Here is a 23,766-nt window from a genome sequence, read left to right as displayed (position 1 = left end):
CTAATATAGAGGCTTCTACTCTGCTTAAGAAATAACACACATCTGATATTTTTACACCTTCTAATTTTCAATGCCCCACTTAAAAATAATAGCTAACATTAATATAGTCCTATTATATGCAGGCACTATGCTAAGTGTTTTGAAAACATTACCTCCTTTAATCTTCCTTTAACTCAAGGAAGTAGCAGTTGCTGCTGTCACCATTTTGCAGTTGAAGAAATTGAGGCAAACAGAAGTAAAGTGGCAAAAACAGAAGGAATTAGAAACAGAGATACAGAGAAGCAAGATAGCTTTGAATTTTTACATTAAAAGTTGATTGTTGTCCTTTGTTCTTGAAGAGAACCGAAATGGCATCACTATGTTAAAGGCTGATCAGACAAATCTGCCACAGATCAGACCCAAATACTCCCTATAAATGTTTGGGGTGGCTTTTCTAACTTTGCACATCTCACATTTCTTCTGAACTAATTCCATTCTGCTTTGCTCATGGAGCACAGCCCCTGCTCTGAAGAGGGCTCACCACTCTGGATGATCCTGGACCAGTGTCTCCCATGTCATACAATCAATTCTAAAGTTCTCAAAAGACTTTGAAAATGTTCTTATATCACTTTTTCTGACCACCTTGTGGGTGCTTGCCCTGTATGAGTTCTGCATAAAATAAAAAGTACTGTATACTTTTAAAACACAAGCTATACTATTCAGTTACAGTTTCAAATACAATTCTCTTTTTCAGTTTTTTGTATATGGAAAGTTCCTGTTTGTTGTTGTCAAATTCTGAATGATAAAAAATAAGGTAGAATCAATAGGATTTAAGAACTTGAATAAGGGGAGAGGAAGGAGAGAGTCAAAGATGACTCTGAGATTATGAACCTGGGCGATTGAAAGAATTATAGAATTTTAGTGTTACATAACACCTCAAAAGCCACCTAATCCAACCAAATTGAAAAAAATATTCTCTTCAACAATATGCATGTAGCAGTGGGCACCACATGTGTGAAAAAGCCCGTTACAAGGCCTGTCATGCTGCTCGGTTTGAAGGGAGGCAGAATAGACAACTCTAGGCTCTTCTGCCATTTCTTCAAGGGAGTTTTTCATCCCTGCCAGGAGGGGAAGGAAGCAGGAAGCTGGGAACTAGTAACTGCTCTCCTTAGAAAGGAATACCAGACTAAAACTACATTTGAGCCCTAAAGTATTGATCATCTAGGACATATCACAGATTTAAGCTAACATTAAATCACTTTGGCCTTTGGGGAGAAGGGCATCTCTAAGCTTTATATACAAAGTTTGACCCTTTCCCTATCTATTACCAGTTTTGTAGAGAATTGCAAAGAAACCTTTTGGTCTAAATCATAGCAAAACAGAAATCTGATAAGATTTATCAGGAAGGGAAGGAAATAACTCAATTCAACCAAGAGAGAGTCCTGGATTTCAACCAGGAGAAAAACTCCCTGAAGTGTCTAGAGTAGCAATCCCAGAATAGGGACATAATGGAAACTTCCAGCTCTTCTCAAGTCTTCCAAGAGTCTTTTCCTTCAGTAACCTGAAGGGGGGTTGCATCTTTTCTCTTAAAGCTGGACGGCCACCAGATGCTCTAAAATTGTTGCCTATTTGGAGAGTCCCAAAGAAAGGGTTAGTGAAGACTGAAACTCTGTCCCTCTCGCCAACTCTGCCCACCTTCATCTCCATCAATAAGGAGAGATTTCCATATTAATACTCCCTGGGACAGGGATTTTATACCACATGGTCATCAAGTCTTTTCTTACAAACATCATGAGAAGCAACCCACCTACCATCTTCTGGGACAAACATTCCACTTCAGGACAGTTCTGTGGGGAAGTTTGTCCTTGTATCAAGCTAAAATGTTTGTCTTTACAATTTCTATCCATTGCTCCTCATTCTGTGCTCTGGAGTAAAAAGAATCAAATCTAATACATACTCTTCCTCATAACTGTCCTTCAAATACTTGGAGATGACAAATTTGCCTCCCTAAATCTTCTCCAGGTTAAACACCCTCAATTCATTAAAGTAGTCTACATGTAGTATGAACTTGTGGGCCTTCATCATCCTGGATGCTCTCAATATTATCAATGAACAAAGAATTCCAGATATAGTCTAAGTAGGGCAGAAAATAGTAGGATTCTTACCTCTTTCTTCCTAGAAGGTGGGCCTCTCAATATAGCCCAACAATGCATTAATTGTTTTGACTGCCCTATCACATTTTGACATAAACAGTTCAGGAGAACTCCCAAATCTTCATTACATTGTCCTAACTTCTGGCTCCTATTCAAGGAACTCAATTTTTAAAATCCACTCATAAAACTTTATATTTATCCCATCATTCTTCACCAACCCAATTGCCTAGCCTAGCAGCATTTTTCTAGATTCTATCATCTAGTGTCTCCTTCCAAGATTAATGTCTTTTTTAAAAATGTATTTATTTATTTAAAACTTAAAATAAGAAAAAAAAAGAAAAAAATTGTCTTGTGCTCAGCAACAACAAATTTTCTTTTCAAAAATGCATATAAAAATAGAAGACCTTATTCATGACTGTCCATCTTTACTTTGCTTCCTTATAGGTTTTCTTTTGTTCTCTGATACATACTTTTTCTTTGTTTTTCCCCTTTTCTCCCTCCCTCACCTCCTCCATGCAGATTACAATAAATCATGGATATATTTATATATATATATATATATATATATATATATATATATATATATATATATATATATATATATATATATATACATTCACAAATACCTATATACATACACAAATACCTATATTCATACACATATATACATATACACATCCATCTAAAACAATATTAATATAGCTGACATATAATGTAGATTTCTCTCTTGATTGAATATTTTATGTTTGACTTTTCTGAGAACCAAGTCCTTAACAAACCTAATGGGCATCTAGGTCTTTATCCAAATCAATGAATTTTTTTAAAAGGATTTTTTAAATGGATAGGAATATTTGACCTGTTCTAAGAGTCTTATGGTACCTTCCCATTCTGATGGCACTCTTCACAACACTAGAGAGATTTGGAGAAGGAATTGTACTTGGGGAGAGACCAGTCCCAGACTCTCCTTCTCAGCCCTACCTTCTACCATTTGTACATATTCCTTGGATTGCTAAATTGGATTCCTTGTTAGATATTTGCCCCTTCCTGGCATTTCTTTGGTGATATCATCTCTTCTGATATACTGAATTAGAGATGCTTATGGGATAACCAGACTTATGGGACATCCAAGTGGAAAGCAGAGAATTTGCAATGTGCGCCTGAGCTCATGGGAGGAATTAGAGCTGAATTTGGTAAATTTGGGAGTAATCTGCATAAAGATGATCATTGAACCCATAGGAATTGATTAGGTCAGGAAGGATGCAGAAAGAGTAGAGGGTCCAGGATAGAGCCTCATGATGCATTAACAAGGAAAAGTTAGAAAAATTAGAAAAGAACAAGAGAGAATCAAGAGAAAGTAATGCACCAGAAGCCAAAGGAGGAGAGTCCTCAGGAGGAAGTAGTGATTTGTAATATCAAAATCTGCAGAGAAGTCATTTAGAACGAGTTCTGAGAAACAACCAATGGATTTGGCAGTTAAATAAATATTGGTGACCTTAACTGGGAGTTTCCATCAGACTCTAAAGGATACAGAAATGAGTTGGAGGTGGGCAAGTGAAGCAATAAACCCAGACAATCCTTTTTAGGACTTGACTGTTATAGGGGCAGGGATGGGATGATATATAGGATGGTAGCTTTAAAAAGTAGCAGGGTCATATGAAGGGGTTTTTTTTTTGTTTTTTGTTTTGTTTTTTTTAACATTGGGAGAGACCTAGACATGTTTGTAGGTAATAGAGAGGAAGTGGTAAGAAGAAACAAGATAAGCAAAAGAGAGGACATGATTGTCCTCTTCCAGAGAGGAAACAAGCTCTAAGAAAAGATAAGAAAGTGAGGAAATTGAAATGATTCTATTCCGTAACTAACCCTATTCTGTATTACTGCCTCATTTTGTAGAGTTGCTTCATTCACATTTCCCCATCCATGAATTAAAGCTTTTCCTTTGAATTCGTTTAAAGTTACAAGTTAACTTGTTATCATCCCCAAAAGGTATATTGTCCACCTTTGCCTTTTGGCCTGGAACAACGCTTACCTCCCTAACAAACTCAGACTTCAAGGAAACTGCTACCTCAGGTCTATTAAACAAGACAAGCAAGATGCTAATAGGTTCCATAAAACAATTAACATTTCTTAATTATCAGAAAGGTGTGACCGCTAATCCTGAGTGGATGTCCTAGCCCACTTTCTTTAAAATAACCAATTATATTTTTCTCACCCCAACAATTCCATCTACCCTATAACCAAACATTATCTTCCCCCCCCCACCTACACAACTCTGTATTACCTAAAACTATATTAAAGCTGGTGAGTTCTCTCTTGGGGTACTTGATCATTGAGAGGGACTGAATTCTGGCATAACTCTTCTGCAGCATCTCCTTATCTGAGACTAGAAGGAAAAAATGAAGAATGAATAAGAAGGGCTTGAGGTATGGAGTAGGGGAAATGAAGGATTTCCTGGTAGATGGCTTTAAGTAAGAAATAAGATCATCCTATAAGAGAGGTGAGAGAAGAAAGGGTATAAGAAGCTTGAGAAAACAGGAGGTTTGGAATAGCTACTCAGGAGAGAGATTCAAGAAGGAAAGAATAAAAGAATTCCTAGGCATCAGTGAAGGTCCCCTTAAGATTAATTAACAAATTTGTAACTTTCCTATTTGGCCCTGCTTTATAACTTTTTCCAATACCAATAAGTAGTTTTGGAGTAGAAGCAGAAGAGGAGAATAAGGTCATACAGAAATAGAATAGGACAATGTGACTGGCAAGAGATTTAAAAATAAATTCTATAGTATTGAATTGAACCAGTCAATGAATAAATAAAGAGGGGAAAGTGAGACAAGAAGGATGGATTGGGAAAATATGGAGGAGTAGGGAAATTAGAGGTCAAGTTGAAGATGATGTAGATTTACCAGGAGTCAGGCAGAAGGAGAGATGGAAGGATATGAGGTAGAAATCAGAAAGAAAGAGAGATTCTTATCCCCAAACCTCATCTCTCTGAATATATACCTGATATCCCCTTCTTCCTCCTCCATGAACTTGCTCCAATATATATGTCCTTTTTCACATATCTTTAACTTCTCCCTTTAGAATGTCTTCTCTTGAGAAATCTAAATGATGCATTGGATGGAGCATAGGCACTGGAGTCAGAAGGACCCGAGTTCAAATCTAGCCTCAGACCCCTAACACCTACTAGCTGTGTGACCCTGCAAATCTTTACCAAATAGTTTTCCATCTATTTACAAAGATGATCAAGTTTCCTCAATTTTGAAGATCATCCCTTTGGTTCATTTACTCCATTAAACTACCATCTCTCTTTTTTTGTCCATTTATGAACTATTATTTTGAATAGTCTTTATCTACTTCCTTTATTCTTTTACTTCCCACTCTTTCTTCCATCCCTTGAAGTCTAGCTTTTGTCCCCACAATTTTCCGATCTTCCTAAATTGCCCATGATGAAAATATGGGGACTATTGGCAGACCCAATCCCACTAAAAATCTGCAGGAGAGTTTTGACCTGCTTCTGACCTGGACCAGTTTGTCTCCCCTAACTCCCACCATGGAGGCTTATTGTGTTAGTGCCTGACTTAGTGGGAATGCCTGATTAGCTTAGCCCCACTGCAACTCAGAACTTCTGAGCTCAATCTACCCATCACTTGCAGCCTTCCTGGTAACATGGATCACAAGTGTGTGCTCCCACCCTAGTTCTGACTTCAACTCTAGGGCTTCTTCTACATGCCATGCTGCTTCCTGTGGTACATCGAATAGAGTGCTGGGCTTGGACTCAGGAAGTCTCTCTCTGAGTAGAAATCTGGTCTCAGATACTAAAGAACGTTGACTCATCCTGCTTGCCTCAGTTTCCTCATCTGTAAATAAGCTAGAGAAGGAAATGGCAAACCACTCCAGTATTTCTGCCAAGAAAATCCCAAATGGGCTCACTAAGAGTTGGACATGACTGAACAACAATTCTCTTTCTCTTTCTTATTCTACTGAGTTTCTCCAACTTTTCTATTGCATTTTAAACTTCAGGACACTTCCTCTTTTGTTTCAGATTCTGCATTATCTTTATTCTCTTCCCTCTCTTCTATTGCCTTCAATAAGCCTACTTTCTGATTCCTTAAGGTGTAAAATTCCCAAAGTTTTACCCTTGGTCGTCTTCCTTTTGGCTCTTTACATTGACAATGTCATTCACTTTCTTTTTGTTATTTATTATTATTATTATTCATGTTTCAATAAAATTTTAATGTTTGGGTTTTTTTTTAATGTTTTGATTTCCAAATTCTATTGCTCCTTCCTCTCCCTCCCTAAGATGCTAACCAAACAGGTCTATAACATGTGCAATCATGTAAAGCATTTCCATATTAGTCATTTTGTAGAAGAAGAATGTCATTCACTGTCAGAGCTTCAATTCTATTCAGATCACTCAGGAATCTATGCTGCCAATCCTGAATTTTTTTAATAAAAGCTTTTTATTTTTCAAAATTCATGCAAAGATAGTTTTCAGCATTCACCCTTGTAAATCCTTTTTTCTCCTTCCCTCCCCATCTCCCCCCTTCTCTAGACAGCAGGTAATCTAAGTTAAAAGTGTAATTCTTCTAAATATACCTCCACATTTATCATGCCGCAGAAGGAAAATCAGATCAAAAGGGGGGGGGGGAATGCAAATAACAACGAAAAAAAGGTGAAAATATTAGGTTGTTATTTACATTCACTTCCCATAGTCCTTTCTTTGGATGCAGATGGCTCTCTCCACCACAAGTCTATTGGAAATGTCCTGAATAACCTTATTGTTGAAAAGAGCCAAGTCTATCACAGTTGATAACTACATACATTTCGTTTTATTCACTTCACTTAGCATTAGTTCATATCCTCTCTGAAATCATCCTGCTGATGGTTTTTTTATAGAGCAATAATATTCCATTATATTCATGTACCATAACTTACTCAGCCATTCCCCAACTGATGAAATCCTAAACTCTTTCCTGAGCTCCATACGGACCTGCATCTCCAACTATCTATGAGACACTTTGAACCAGCTGTTCAAAAAAAAAGTGTGTGTGTGTGTGTGTGTGTGTGTGTGTGTGTGTGTGTGTGTGTGTGTGTGTGTGTGTTACTTATGTTTTAGGCACAAGTGTGCCAGAAACAGTTTTGTCATTTAGTTTAATTTTAAATCCAAACATTTCTAGTTTTATAGATGTAAGAAACAAAATGTCTTACCAAGAATTCCACTGACTCACTGATGAATGCAGGAAAGATTTTTTTTTACATTCTTACAAGAATGGATGCCTAGGTTAGTAGACACAATTTTGGAACCAAAAAGGCAGTGTTTTATTTCTTATCCTGAAGAGTAAACTCCTCCCCCAATTCTCCATTAATCAGATGTTACAGAAATGATAGAATCTCCATCTCTCATTACATAGTCAATCCTGCCCCCAAGGAGCTTACATTTTAAGGAAGAAGATATTATGAGGAAGGAAAGTCCAAAAGGCTTCCTGTTTAAATCTAAAACCTCCACCCCTGATTACATTCTTTTGTGGGTTTCAATTTTCTAATTTAAGTTTCATTTCTCCAATTTAATTTCCATAATTCTGTGAAAGCAAATCTCCATCTATTTCTCACATAGAGAAATGTCCAAACTATCAAAGGTCTCATATGACTTAAGACTTAATCTCTAACCCAACAAGTTTTTGAAGTAACATTTATAGGAATCTTGGACAAGGAAAGTTTCACAATATGATAAAAAAAAAAAAATAACTAACATTTACACAATTCAAGGTTAAGATTTTACCTTATCAAATAGAACAACAGTCACTTAATCTTTCTCTTCAAGGCCTTGGAGAATAATTCTCTTAAAACCACTCAATCCTTTTTGATATTTCCCTTCAAGAGTTCATTTCAACTCACCTAACTCTCAGCTCCACCTAGTCACAGATTACTTAGAGACCTAAACCCTTCAGGAAATAGGATGAGGGTACTGGTTTCAGGTGTGTCCCTAATGCCTTTGGTGATAGAAAGATAATGGCATTACTGGGAACTTTAACTTTACTTAATGACCTTTTATACATTTTCCTAAAAGAAAAGTTTAAACCTAAGAAGAGTAAGGAGGAAGAAAAGGATGGGGTTTCAATTTTCTAATTTAAATTTCATTTCTCCAATTTAATTTCCATAATACTGTGAAAGCAAATCCCCATCTATTTCTCACATAGATAAATGTCCAAACTATCAAAAGTGGAGAGAAGTGTTTCCTGATAAGTTTGTCTAAATGTTGATAAAATTTCCTTCCTTTAAGTAAATCCAGAAAGGGATTGGAGAAAGATTTATTTCTTAATATTTTCATTTGAACTAAAAAGGAGATTTCAAAATACTTCTACAATGTCTAAACCAGAGCTTATGCTTTCAGTCCTAAACTTGCTTCAACTTCTGATTTGATTACTTCCGAATAGGGGGATAAGAGTGGGGAACCATTCACCTAATCTCTCAGGTTTACAACCAAGTTACCTTTTATGTTTTTATCTAGTCCTGTTGAATCCACCTCAGCAATCCACTCTCATTTTTATACCCACTACCACCATCATAATATAGACAGACCTTCATTACCATCACCTTAGACTATTAACAAAAACTTAACATATTTTCCTGCCTCAACTATCCAATTCATCGTTCATGTTCCAGTTAGACTAATCTTTGTTCAATTTTCTTAGCTATGTTGTCCCCAAAATCTGCAATGGCTCTTTACAACCTACAGAATAAACTTTTAACTCCTTATCTTGGTTTCCATGCCTTCCTCAGTCTTTGTGGCATTGTCTCTCCTGCTGTTCTATGCTCCAGCCAAACTGAAGTCCTTCTGATGGGGTCCATATGACGAGGTTCAGGAGACCAAAGATGAGGGATAAAGATTGTGACAGTTCACAATGAGGCATTCTCCCTGCTGAAAGGTACTTTTATTAACAAGTAAAGGTCACAGACAAAGTCCAAATATGATTTTGTGCCATACTTTGGGAAGAAGTATACACAGAAGGAAGAGAAACCAGGAAAGAGTGAGGAAATAAAGGATGTTTTGAAGGAATCTGGGAGAAGTTGGGGAGGATAAAATCAAAGAATTGGAGAGATGCATGAAGGATAAAATCAGAGAGGAATTGGAGAAATGCTTGAAGGATAAGGACTAAGTGGGAGTGAGTTGGGGATTAAGGAATTTCAATTTAGGGGAAGGACAAGGTGACTTGAGTTCCCATTATTTCTAGATGTCCTAAATTTCCCACCTCCATGCCATCTTGTTCCCTAAGCCTAGAATGCCTCCCTCTTCCAGCCATTTACAAAAATCCTTTAAAGGTCAGATCAATAAATAATACCTCTTTCAGGAAGCTTCCACCTGCTTCCTCAGTGGGTATTAAATCTCCTTAAAACCTCATACAGTCTTTTCTTTGAAATTCTCGCACACTTTGGTGGTGTTATATATCAGTTATTTCTGCATGTGTGGTATTGATGTAATATGGCAATGATTTTGTGGTCCCCTGATTTTAGGGGGGCTTCTGTTCTAACAATAAGTCAGTAATCCTAAATCTGTCTTTGGAGTCGGCCTCAGAGACTTCCCACACTCCCAATCTAAGAACAACAATCTGTCTGATTGTGAATAGACCACACCTCAATTCATTGTTGATTGATAATCTGGTCAGTGAAAACCAAATTCCTAGACTTCTCCCTGGCCCTACCTCTGGGCCAAAGAATTAGCATGTCAATGATAGAAAGCAGGATAAATGTGTCTCTTTGCTTCTGTTTTCTTGCTAATTTTTTTTGGAACTTATCTCGCTTGTAATGCCATTACAATTACAATAAAACTTTGTCCCTTAACTAGGAACTGGGTTCAAGCCTGCAAATTCTTTTGAGACACTTCGCAACACCTGTCTGTGACCCCAAACTTATGGGGTGCCTTTTGCAATCTCAACAGTAGCTCCTTTATTATACTGTGAACTCTAAGAACAAAAGAGCTAATATCTACTCTAAAGTTTGTACTTTCCACAGCATCTAGTTCAGTGTTCTATGCAGAGTAAATATTTAATGTTTGCTGAATTTAAGATTCTCTGTAGTGTAAATCATCTCACACAATATTGCTGTTGTTCAGGCGTTTTAATCATGTTCAACTCCTTGTGACTTCATTTGGAGTTTTCTTGCAAAGAAACTGGAGTGGTTTACCATTTCCTTCACCAGCTCACTTTACAGGTGAGAAAACCGAGGCAAGTATAATTAAATGACTTGCCTACAGTCACATAACTAATAAGTGTTTGAGGCTAGATTTAAACTCAGGAAGATGAGTTTTCCAAATTTCAAGCCCAGCATCCTCGCACTGCAATTCTTAGTGCAATGCTCTGGACTCCATACATTGATTAACTCCAAAACTTTCAGGCTTCATAATTTCCTCAATGTAAATATTAACTCCACAAACAGACTCTCTCCATGGTTTAGTTGGTGACTCCTTATGAGTTACAATAAAAGTGAAAAATATTCATCACTTTAGCCACTGCTTAGCCAATGTTCTAGCAACAATACTTTCCAAAAGTAAAATGTCTGATTTTCACAGACACAGTCCCACGGTCGCTGCAAACTATCAGAGTTTATGCAGCTATGGCACAGCTTCCAAGGATCCAGACCCTCTCCATGCTGGTACAGGGAAGCTGTAAGGGAGGGAACATCAAATAAATCCTCCAAAGAACAAAAAGCAGTCAGAGTATAAGGAATGACAAGAATACTGGATGCAGAGTCACAAAACTTGGATTCAAATAGCAATTTTCTTTGCAAATCTGTAAGCATATATTAACTATATATTATGTGTAGACATTGTACATACTGTGCTAGCAAATCACTTCTTCCCTCTATACCTCATTTTACTCATCTATACAAGGAGGGAGTTGGACTAAAGTCCTTTCCATCTCTAAATGCCCTTTTGGAGGACCAGAATACCTTTCTGTTGCATTGTCTAGTCTCTACCTGCAGACTTTCAAGACTTGTGGCTATCTTGCCTCAGTTATATCTCTTACAATACTTCAAGATGCTCCTTTCAATCTAGACAGACTGTTCTGCTCAGTGTTGTAGGGGAACTATCTGACCCGATTTCTCAGGACAGAATCCTGCCATATTGCTGCCTTTCTCTGTTTTTTCACTACTCATAACTTCCTTTATTAGGTAGAGATATCTCTCACTCCTTCCTTTCCTTTTAATATATTATTTCATGTTCAAACATGCGTATGTTATATTCATCTGTATCCACAAATTCATATACATTTATGTACATATATGGATACATATGCATTTGTGCATACACATAGTATATATGTATACATTTATGCATAAATACAAATACACAATACATATGTATACATTTGTGGTTTTATATTATATTCATTCATATATATGGTTTTATATATTCGTTCATATATATGCATATATATGAATAAATATAATATAAAACCACAAATTTATACATATATGTATATACATATGCATATATATGAATGCATCTGACCTCACATACTAGCTATGTGACCCTAGACAAATCACTTAACCCTGTTTGCCTCAGATGATTCTCTGTAAAATGAGCTAGAGAAGGAAATGGCCAAGAAAATTCCAAATGGGACCATGAAAAATACGACATGACTGAACAACAAAAATGGAAGCCAGCAAAGTTAGTAGGCAGAGAGGAGGAGGGAGAATATTCCAGGAAGGGGGACTGCCAAGAGAAAATACCTGGAGACAAAACGACCGAGGGGCTAGGATCACTGGATCAGAGTTCTTGTTAGGCAGTAAGTTTTAAGAAGACTATACCAACGGAGGGGATGAGGAAGGGTTTTAGATAGCAAACAGATGGTTCTCTATTGCTCCTGGAGATACTCCCTGGAGTTTATTGAATAGGGACGGAGAAGTGGTGACATGATTAAATCTTCATTTTAGGACATTTAGTGGTTAAATGGAGGATAGATCAGAGTGGACAAAAAATTGAGACAGGTAGACTCACCACCAAGTTATTGTAATAGTCCAGATATGAGGAAATGAGGGCCTATACTGGTCCTGGTGGCAATATCAGAGAGAATGGGGGACATTTGACAGATGTTGTAAAAGTATAAAAGGCCTTGGCGACCAATTGGATGGAGCTTGAGAGGTGGAAAGAAGGAATTGTATGCCCAATCTGAGGAATTTGAAGGGGGTGCTGCCCTCTACAATAATAGGAAGTTAGGAAGAGAGGAAGGGTTTAGAAGGAAAAATAAATTCCGTTTTGGTCATGAGTTAAGGTATCTACTGGACATTCAGGTTGATATGTTTGAAAGGCAGTTAGATATCCAAATTGGAGGTCAGTAAAGAGTTTGGAGCAGGATAGATAGAATCATCAGTATAAAAATGATAATTAAATGGGGGGGAGGGGAATGATGAGATCACCAAGTGAAGTAGTATAGAAGGAGAAAAGGACTAGAACAGATTCCTAAATTACAGTTACAGGGTATAAGCTGGATGAGAATTCAGGAAAGGAGACTAAGGAATATTCTGATACTTAAGAGAACAAAGCAAGTGATGTTCTGAAAACCCAAAATGTCAAAGAAAAGAAGGTGGTCAATAACATCAAGGCCTACAGAGAAATAAAAAATGAGAACTGAGGGGGAAAAGAAAAGAAAAAAGCATAATTTAGGCTTAATAGATGGCAGGAAATACAGAATTAGTCGTTTTAGCTATAAATGTGAATGGGGTGAACTCTCCCATAAAGCATAAGCAGATAGCAAACTGGATCAAAAGTTAGAATCCTACAATATGTTATTTACTAAAAACACATTTAAAGCAGAGCGATACATATAGTGCAAAGGTAAAAGTCTGGAGCAGAACCTATTATGCGTCTATTATTCGCCCATTCTCTGGGAGGATAAAAAGAGACAGCACTGGGCGCAGAGGGCAGATCGGCCTGGAGAAGGATAAGAGCTGGAGGAGATTCAGAGCCAGGATTCAAGAAGAAAGACTCTGCATTACATCAGCCCTGACGGGGCTCTCTGGGAAGAGATATGCTGTGTCTACTCAAATCTTTCAGACAGATTCTTCTTCCTGTAGTGAACCGTTGTCTTCAGGCAGTTGCTGTTAACTCTTGTCCTTAGAGGTGACTTCCCTTCCTGCAGAGAATCTTCTTCTTTCTCTGAGAGTCCTCTTTTTTATCCTCCCAGAGAATGGGCGTGGGATAATGCAAGGGCTTCTGGGAAGAACCACCCCAGCCAATGAGCTTGCCCCCTCTATCAAGTCAACCTGATTTCTCACCTTGTAATTGTCCAGAAAACCTGAATTCTCACCTTGTCACCATCCAGACAACCTCAGTTCTCACCTAGAAATCCTAACATCTCCCCCTTTCTTTTGATTTAGAACATAGGACAGTCATGACCTTGAAACATAAATCCATCAATATGGGAAGTATTACAGATAATTACATAAATTACATAAGCACATAGTAACATAGTAACATAACACATGCTAGAAGTATATAACATAATCATAATCAAATAATCATAAATTGAAAATTTATAAATGTCCATAAGTCCATTGTCCATTAGTCTCATCTTGTGTGAGGAAGTCCAATGATTCCTGCTGGTTTTTAAGTTCTTTAACAGTCTTCTTATTATCCATGCTCTTTCAGTGTCAGATGTTTCTTAGATCTTCTCCTTTATTTTGAGGTTTTTCTCTTTTTCTGTCTCTCTCTGATGGACAAGGTGAATATGACTCGTTGGCACCCATCTGATTCCTTTTCCTGCTGGAGAAATACAAGCAAACCCTCTCTCCCAGGCAGTTAACCTATCTAATTACCTTCTATTTACCACTTTCTAAATATCTTCTCATCATTTGGCAATTACATTGGAATTGTTTGCACTGGACACAGCCCTGTTGGTTTAAAAGGCCTGTATTCTCCCCAAGTGTAATCCATTTTTGCAATCTGATTGCCTTTTGACTGACTTATCAGGTAATCCCTTTCTGCCATGTGATTGCTTCTCTGCTGATTGATTAAATCAGAGTCCTGGCCTTCTAAAGGTTCTTTGGGTGTAACATCAGCTGCCATCATGCCCCAAGTCTTTTTTGCTAGGGGCCCTGGACCTGGGCCCCTCATCCCATTTCCCTGAATTATTCTACACTCTGATGCCCAATGGAGTCCTCTGTTGCATTTTGGACATGGGGTTTTAGGTCTTCTTTCACCCTGTCTTCTCACTGTATCTCCATATCTACACTGAGCTCTTAGATGCCCAATTTTTCCACATTGAAAACATGGCCGAGTTTCTCTAGAAGGCCCTTGCCAGGAGGGACCCTGTCTTTCCACATTCATCATTGTCCGGGTGTAAAAAGCATTTGTTCCCACTGTAGCACAACGTCTTATGATCTCCTCTAAAGGAGCATCTTTGTCTAATCCCCATATAATTCTTTTGCAAATCTCATTGGCATTTTCCTTAGCCAGATGTCTGGTCATTATTTCTGTAGCTGAATTTTCTCCAATAGTTCTTTTGACAGCAGTTTGCAAACGTCCCACAAAATCTGCAAAAGGTTCATTGGGACCTTGCTGTATTTTAGTGAAAGCCTCTCCACGATCTTTCTGTCCAGGAAGGACACCCCAAGCTTTTATTGCAGCCTTAGCAATTTGTTCATATATTGTCATGGTATAATGAATCTGTTCCGAATTCTCTCCATACTGACCTTCACCAGCTAAGTGCTCAAAAGTGAATTGTGTGTTAACTCCTACTTCCAAATTGCATCTGACTTGAATTTTACATAATTCATGAAATTCTGCAAGCCATAATAAATTTTCTCCAGGTTCCAGACATGTCCTTGCTATGGATTTCCAATCATTCGGGGTTAGGACTTCATAAGACAAACCATCTAGTAACATTTTGACATAAGCTGATGTAGCCCCATAAAGGGTACAACCTTTTTTTCAAATCCTTAATTTTATTCAAATCTAAAGGTGCATATCTTCTCCTTTTTTTACCTACAGAGTCAGTATTTTCAATCACAGGATATGCATGTATAAAATCACTTATATCCTGTCCTTCTCTCTTAGCTTTAACCAATGCTTTTTCTAATCTTGTCATAGGCTTAGGCTTCTTCACAGGCAATTCTGTTTGTGTTTCTGCCTCTTCCCCTCTTTCTTCCTCCATCTCTGAAGGTGGGGTTGATGTGGGCCTGTCAATAATCTGTTCTCTAGGCAGGGTTGAAGCTTCTTCAAGAGAATCATACCATAATTCCTCATTTAAATCCTCTTGCTCTAGGGAAAGATCTTGATCTTTCCTTTTTTCCTCACACTTCCTCCTCTGTTCATTTTTAGAACTTTTCCTTCTCCTACAACTTGCTTGATAGTTTAAGGCTAATTGAACTATGTTGTAGAGAGAGCCCCGTCAGGGCTGATGTAATGCAGAGTCTTTCTTCTTGAATCCTGGCTCTGAATCTCCTCCAGCTCTTATCCTTCTCCAGGCCGATCTGCCCTCTGCGCCCAGTGCTGTCTCTTTTTATCCTCCCAGAGAATGGGCGTGGGATAATGCAAGGGCTTCTGGGAAGAACCACCCCAGCCAATGAGCTTGCCCCCTCTATCAAGTCAACCTGATTTCTCACCTTGTAATTGTCCAGAAAACCTGAATTCTCACCTTGTCACCATCCAGACAACCTCAGTTCTCACCTAGTAATCCTAACAAGGTGAAGTAAAAAAAGCAGGGGTAAAGATCCTAATCTCAGATCAAGCAAAAGCAGAAGTTGATCTAATTAAAAGAGAGAAACTATATTTTGCTAAAGGTTACCATAGATAATGAAGCAATATCAATATTAAACATATATGCACAAAATGGTGTAGCATCTAAATTCCTAAAGGAGAAGTTAAGAGAGTTGCAAGAAGAAATAGACAGCAAAACTATAATAGTGGAAGATCTCAACCTTGCACTCTCAGAACTAGATAAATCAAACCACAAAATAAATAAGAAAGAAATTAAGGAGGTAAACAAAATGTTAGAAAAGTTAGGTATATAGATCTTTAGAGAACATTGAATGAACACAGAAAGGAGTACACTTTCTTCTGCTCCCTCTCCAAGGGGCCATCCCAGCTAGAAATTCTCCCCCATCCCCTCCACTCTAGGCAATTCAGGAAACCTATACAAAAATTGACCATATATTAGTATATAAAGACCTCAAAATCAAATGCTGAAAGGCAGAAATAGTAAATGCATTTTTTTTTCAGATTACAATGCAATAAAAATTACATTCAATAAAAGGCCAGGGGAAAATAGAACAAAAAAGTAATTGGAAACTAAATAATCTCATTCTAAAGAATGGGGTGAAACAGCAAATCATAGACACAATCAATAATTTCAACCAAGAAAAGGACAATAATGAGACAACATACCAAAACTTGTGGGATGCAGTCAAGGTGGTGATAAGGGGAAATTTTATATCTCAAGAATGAGAATTGAGGGAAAAACAAACAAACAAACATTTAATGTGGTCCATGATCCTTTGTAGGGCCTTAAATCCTTCCATGGTATCTCCATGAGGTCAAAACAATTTTCATGATATGATAATATTAAGATGTTATTGGCTATTAAATTACTCCTTCCTTTTTTCAATTACCTAGCTGTAAAGTCATATATTTCAATCAAAACAACATATCATAACAGACTGAATGCAGCAGATATAAGAATCTCGCAGTCTTCTATTAATTCAGACACTAAAGAGATTTGCAAAAATAGGTAAAACAATACCTATTCTCAATAAATTTTGTTTTGTAAATTTTCCTTCATGTTAAAATATAGTGGGTTTTATTATTGTTTAAAATAAATTAGTATTTTAAACTATCAGTTTTAATATAGTAAACATAAAAAGATATAACTACATAAATAAAAGCTCTTGGTGGGGGGGGTCCTCAATTTTTAAGATGATCTAGGAGTCCTGAGACCAAAACATCTGAGAACTTCTGGGATCTCTTAAGGTTTCTTTTATCTGTAGATATTCTCTCTTATATCTAAATTATACAAGATTTCAGCCATATTTTGGGTATTATAGGTTTTTATAAGGTTGCCCATGATCTTAACCATATCAATACAAGTGAAAAAGCATTCCAAGTTCTAAATAACTGTCTTTTTAAAAAGAATCTCCTATATCACTTTCATTTCCAAAAAAGATAACTCTCCTTCCTTATCCAAAGAACCATCCTCTATAACAAGGCTTCTTAAACTTTTTCCACTCATGAGCCTTTTCATCCAAGAAAATTTTATATAACCTTAGTATAAAAAACAAGTATACAGTGCAAAAATGTTTGTGGTAGCCCTTTTTGTAGTGGCCAGAAACTGGAAATTGAATGGATGCCCATGAATTGGAGAATGGGTGAATAAATTGTGGTATATGAATGTTATGGAATATTATTGATCTGTAAGAAATGACCAGCAGGATGATTTCAGAAAGGCTTGGAGAGTCTTACATGAACTAATGCTGAGTGAAATGAGCAGGACCAGGAGATCATTATACACTTCAATAACAATACTATATGATGATTCTGATGGATGTGGCCCTCTTCAACAATGAGATGAACCAAATCAGTTCCAATTGTTCAATAATGAAGAGAACTAGCTACACCCAGAGAAAGAACTCTGGGAAATGAGTGTGGACAACAACATAGCATTTCCACTCCTTTTTTGTCTGCTTGCATTTTTGTTTTCCTTCTCAAGTTATTTTTACCTTATTTCTAAGTCCGATTTTTCTGTACAGCAAAATAGCTATATGGATATGTATACATATATTGTATTTAACATATACTTTAACATATTTAATATGTATTGGTCTATCTGCCATCTAATGGAGGGGGTGGAGAGGAGGGGAAAAGTTGGAACAGAAGGTTTAGCAAGGGTTAATATTGAAAAAGTACCCATGCATATATCTTGTAAATAAAAAGCTAGAATTAAAAAAATTAAGTATACAAATCAAACATTTACTGATAATAAATCATAATTTACAAGACCCTATGTGGAATCTCAAACCACAGTTTAAGAAACTTTATAACAAAGAATGAGAGGAAAAAGCATTCAGGAAAAAAATGCCCAAAACAAATGTTCCACCCACTTGGTCCTCTACCTCCACAAACAATGTTTTGTTTTGATCTTTTTTTTTTTTTTTTTTGGAGGGGGGCAGAGATGAAAAGGATGTATTAAGCTGGGTCATTATAACCACATGACATTCAGTTTTTATCACTGCTGTCTCCATTCTTTCCCTTTACTTGTTATAATTATACATATCATTTTTCTGATTCTGTTTAGTTCACTCTGCATCAGTCCATGACTTCCCATGTTTCTCTGTATCCCTCATATCATATTTTCTATAGCCTTAATCCCCTCCCATTTATGCACCATGATTTGGTTAGCCACTCTCCATTCACTGGACATGTTCTTTGTCCCCATTTCCTTACTATCCCATAAGATGCTACTAAAAATTTTGGTATATATGGAGACTTTTTCTTTTAACCCATGACATGCTTTGGGAGACACACTCCCACTGAGTACTGAGCACTCAGCACTGAGATGTCTAGATTAAAAGGTAAGGACAATCCTTGCCCTCGCTCTTTCTGCACTCCACACAGCACCAGAGCCACACTCAGCTAGAAAGTCGTAGATTTTATTTTATTACACTAAGGATGGACTACATCCCACAGGCCGGGGAGAAGAGAGGGTAGTTGTTCTCAGGCTACGTCAGGAGAAGAAGGTGCAGACTGCTAGGGATGAGGTCTGGGATTTCCAAAGTGACAATAAGTTAAAGGGCTGACTCTCAGGACAGTGTCTGGACCGGAATCTGAAGGCAAGGGTGGTCAGCAACTCCACCTTCCCACATATTCGAGAGACCCTGGGCCTCAGGCTGTCAAACAAAAGAAGGCAAGGTGAAAGATTTGAACTGTGCAAATAGCTCCGCGGCTGGGTGTGAGAGGGTTCCTAAGGAGGAGAGAGTAGAGGGAACTTTTGGGGGGAGAGGGGAGGGAAAACATTGGGCTGAGATTGGGGCAACGTTAGGGTCCGAGCTGGGAAGGGGAGAAGGGAGACTTGGGTAATCTCTCACTGAAAGAATGTCCATTTTGTTCCTGTACGTTCTCATAATCGGGCCCCTCTTCCTCACCATCCCGGTCAGTCACTGGGGCTGCAGGGGGAAGGGTGAAGGTGGATCCCGATCCCCAGACTCCCAGCTTGATGACTTCTTTATACCCTCCCTTCCCCAAGCGCTCCCTCCCCAAGGGGCCATCCCAGCTAGAGATTCTCCCCATCCCTGGGCTCCAGGCTCACTCTGGCTGGCAGGTGTTCTTTTCTCCTGGGCCTCTGGCACATTCACATATTCACAGCTACCACCTGGACAGAGGGAAGGGAGGAGAGAAAAGGGGATGCATCCGAAGGGTCCAGAGAGGGAGGAGGGGAAGGGTCCTACTGGTTAGAGAAGGAAGGTAGGAACATGGGTAGTCACTTACCCAGAGACACTTCTGTACTCTCTGAAGCTGAAACGTTCACATAGTCCTCTCCCCACACGGCTACAGAAAAAGGTCCCGGGATGAAGTCGGGCCAGGACACCCACAGACCCTCCACCCCCACTCCCATATCTGTCACCCACAAACACAACACACGCGCCCTTCCTTACCAGCTGCGCAGAAACCCCCCCCCACCCCTGCCCGGTCCAGCTGCCCAGAAAGTGTCGTCCCCCCACTCGATTCACTCCCAACTCACTGGAAGACGGACTCTCCCGAAGGTCAGGACTGACCAGGTTAGGGGCTGAGTTGGACAGAGGTTCAGAGCTAGAGCCATCCGGAAGAACTATACTGCCAAGAGGAAACAGGACATATGACCCCCCAAGCCTCCTCCTTTCTCAAAGGCCCCTTCTTGGAAGCCAACCCCAGGACTCACAGATAGCCTTCATTATGGTAGTCATCTTCTTCGTCAGCATCCTCGGGTTCTAGCTCCAGGGAAACGCAGGTGTCAGAGGGGGTGGTCTGGGGAGGCCCCAAGCCTCTCCCCAGCCCACCGTCAGGCCCACCCCCCACCCCACCCCCGTGTGGCTGGCATACCCTCATTCTCGTAGCTGGGCTCACTGCCTGGGAAAGAAAGAAGAGTTACATGGGATCAACCACCGACCGAGTCAGGAGCTACCTCCCACCCATAGGAGCACCCTCCGCGGGCAGCCCCTGCCCAACTCACGGGTATCTACATCCCGTCGAGAAGGAATGCGGCGTGACGGCTCTGGGGGTTGTGGAGACCTCCTAAAGGGTTAAAAATCAGGGTCACCGGGGGCGGTGGACAAAGCCCTGAAGTCGGGAGGACCCTCCATACCTAATACCAGCTGGGCGATCCACTTGCATTGCCAGAATAAATTTTAGTTAAAAAACACTCGGGGTCACATTCGGGGAAGGAAGGGAGCTTTGAGAGCCCGTAAGAAGGGGGAGGAGCCACGTCTCGGCTCTGGGGAGGCGGGAAGGTGGGAAGAGCAGGTGGGGAGCGGCCACGTCGAGGTCTCAGGATTCCGAGGGAGGCCAGAGAGCAAAGGCCCCTGCTGCAGGGTAGGCCGGTGGCTGGGAAAATAGGGGCCCCGCGCTCAAGAGGCGCCAGAGAGGAAACCTGAGCAGATACTCACGGGATGGGGAGCAGATCTGGCTGACAGGGAACTGCAGGTGGCCAGTTACAATCTGTGGGGTAAAGGGGCAGAGCATCAGAGGACAGCCCGAGATGGGGCCCTCGTGTCTTTGAGAAATTTGAGATTCAAGAAGATTGGGGGCTGGGGGAGTCTCAGGCTGAGTTTAATATTCTTTCAACAGATTTTGGTGAACCGCCTAGTGCAGGAAGAGCCCCGGGCTAAAAGCACCATGGGAGACGCAGACACAGGAAGGAGAAGACGGGCTGGCATTCACTCTACTACGGAGCGGTGTGTCAGAGAGCTGACAGAACAGCAGGAGGGGGTCAGGGCTCCCCAAGTATGGGAGCAGAGACGAGGGTTTTAGAAAAGGACAGGTGGGAATTCAGGAGGTGAGAGTAAGGGAGGACATTTCAGGGCAGGCACCTCGTTCGCAAGGGGAAGGCTCTTTTGTTTCTTTTTAAGAAAATGTTATTCTTACTATCTAAAACTTTTTTATTTGTGTTAATATTTTTAAAATACGATGACGAGCAGTCATTTCTGAAAGCCCTTCCTATCCACGCATAAGATCACAGAACTTAGAACTGTAAGAGACTCCGAGTTCAAGTTCGTTTAATTCCCTCCTTTAACGGAGAAGGGCCTATGCCAGGACCCCAGCTAATAAGTAACACCGGGTGAGCTTTGAACCCCAGCACTTTTGCCCCCACGCCTGGGATATTTCCACGCGGTCTCTGATTTGGGAATTCTTGCTAAGTCCTCCCTAAGACACATGAAATTCTTCTGGCTTTAGTGAGAAATCTTCCCCTTCCCTCGAGCTTCCCAATGGAAATTTGAGGACGTGAGGCTAAAAAACAAAAAAGCAAAACCAAATAAAACAAATATGGCGATAAAGCACCGAAGGATCCGAAAGCTGTAGCCTGTCATCTGCCAAACTTCCCAATCCTGTCTGGCCTGTAAGGGCTGTTTCTCCCTATTGCTTTTCCCAAACCCATACGAGGTGGAGATGAGGGCCAAGCGGGTCTCAGTGGGCTCTCGGAACTTGGCCCCCCCTGAGCTCTTGCGCCGTCTCCTCCCAGAAGACTTTCCTCAGCCCCTTCAGTCACTAACCCCCGCCTCTCCTAAGCCACCCGGCACTAGTTTCCGTCGCCCCCTGCCCCCTGTGAGCAAGGACCGCCCGGCGCCGCCGAATCAAGTGCGCAATGAATTAAGCTGAAGGATGTGCACCCGGCTCATTCGAATCCGGGAATCGAATTCATTAAGCTGCCTACTCTGTGGGGAGGAAGAAGCACAAAGACGAAGCAGCCTCGTCCTTCAGAACTGTTAGGAGGCTGAAGATCCCGGTGAGCTAAGAGTCTCGAAGGACAAGTTCTTGACATGGGGTCTGTGGATACGCCTCGGAGGGAAGGTCCGGGAGCTTGGACAGAAAAGGTTACACCTCTATAACGCCTGAACTCGGGCCGCAGACATCACCGGAGGGAGGGGTCCACAGGGTCCAAAGGGGCCCCTGAGGCCACAAAGAAGGAAAAGAACTCCCCCCTTAGAGGGTCACCAAAGAACAGCCGTGGCCCCTGCCCCCAAGGACCCATTCCCCCAGCCCCAAACTTGTGCCTCAGTTTTATGGTCCGTAGAAGGGGGAGGACTCTGAAAGCTCTTCCAGCTCTAAATTCAGTGACGCTGCCGAGGTTCCCAAAGGAGGAGATTGGGAGCGAAATCCCGGCCCCTGGAATCTCCCGGTCCCCCCTTGTCACACAGCCACACGCTCACGACACAAAGTCCCCAGACTCCCTTCCCTTATGAAAGGGCAGTGTGAGGAGGGGGCTGAGGGAGCTGCTGCCATACTCACAGCGGGGTTTGAGGATGACTAATCCACCGCCTGGCTGCTGCGGGCTGGGGAAAGAAGGCAGCGTGGGCTGGGGGGCAGGGAGGAGGCCCCACTTCCACCCCCACCCCCACCCAGCGCCCCGCGTCCCCTCGCCGCCCAGCCCCCGCTCGGCCGGCCCCCTCCAGCCGCTGCATCCCGCCGTCGTGTGGGGACGAGAAGAATCAGACACTCACCCGTCAACTGAGGGGCCCTCGGAGTTGGGGCCTGCAGGGAGGAGGCGGGAAAGGTTGAAAGGGTGGGACGGGACGGGGGTCCCTTTGGGCTAAGCAAGGCACAAGGGGAGTGAGCCCCCCGGAGGACGTGGATGAATTTGTGGGCGTGGGAGTGCAGGTGAGGGGATGGCTCCTGGAGGGCCAGGACGAGGGGCTCCCGAGAGACGAGTACCCCACTTACCAGGAAGGTCCCGGCAGCACAGACACAGGGCAGTGACAAGCAGGGCTGGGAACAGGAGGACGAGGAGCCAGAGGAGGCTGGGGCCCAGAGAGGCGGTCTCCATCTGGGCACAGGCCAAGGCCGTCAGGCACCTGGAAGGCCTGCCCCAAAGCCTTCCCACCGTGCCCCACCCCCCTTCCCTTCCCCATCTGACCAGACAGAGCCAGAATTCTCTGCTGGGATCCCCAACTTTTCCCCCAAGACAATGGGAGCGGAAAAGGTGGGATTGGAGGCAGAGGACACCTGAGCGCCAGCAGGTAAAGGTGTCACTAAGCCAGGCCCTCCTACGGGATGGAGGCCCCTGGGGTTCAGGGTGTGGTGTCAGTGGGAGCGGCGGGCTCCGCAGGCTGTCCCTGCGCCCCAGCAGGCTCAGGCTGCCCTCAAGGGAAGCCCTTGTCGGCAAAGGGCCCGGCCGAAGGCTCCCCAGCGCTCCCAGGATGGGGAGAGCAAACCCAGGTTCACCGTGGTCGCCGCAGCAGGGGCCGGGGGGCTCCTGCTCGAGCGCCAGAAACCCCCTTCTCTCCCTCCTCGTCCCCGTACCTGGTCCCTGGTCCCGGAGGTCCGTCCCCTGCTCCCCTCCTCTCCTACACTCAGCGCCTGCCTGCCCGCAGCAGGAAGCTGTGGTGAGCTCCGGGCGGGGACAGGAAGTTATCGTGGCTCCTCGCATGGCTGCGCCCGCCTCCCACCCCCCCCTCCGTG

General features: G+C 41.6%; 1 protein-coding gene across 1 annotated transcript; it reads right to left on the bottom strand.

The window, feature by feature from the left end:
- Window positions 1–18,746: 18,746 nt before the first annotated feature.
- Window positions 18,747–23,709, bottom strand: LAT (linker for activation of T cells). Its single transcript, XM_074282760.1, has 13 exons — window positions 23,608–23,709; window positions 23,029–23,131; window positions 22,809–22,839; window positions 22,597–22,640; window positions 20,757–20,808; window positions 20,324–20,385; window positions 20,194–20,220; window positions 20,033–20,081; window positions 19,856–19,947; window positions 19,603–19,662; window positions 19,424–19,486; window positions 19,203–19,280; window positions 18,747–19,004 (listed from the first exon to the last, which is right to left on the bottom strand). Exons 2-13 carry the CDS (start codon window positions 23,129–23,131, stop codon window positions 19,000–19,002), a joined length of 666 nt encoding a protein of 221 aa, XP_074138861.1. The 5' UTR covers window positions 23,608–23,709; the 3' UTR covers window positions 18,747–18,999.
- Between the last annotated feature and the right edge of the window lie 57 nt (window positions 23,710–23,766).

Source organism: Sminthopsis crassicaudata, chromosome 1 (assembly GCF_048593235.1).
Source record: "Sminthopsis crassicaudata isolate SCR6 chromosome 1, ASM4859323v1, whole genome shotgun sequence".
NCBI lineage: Eukaryota > Metazoa > Chordata > Mammalia > Dasyuromorphia > Dasyuridae > Sminthopsis > Sminthopsis crassicaudata.
Note: the sequence above shows the minus strand (reverse complement) of the source record. Positions and strands in the feature narration are given on the sequence as shown.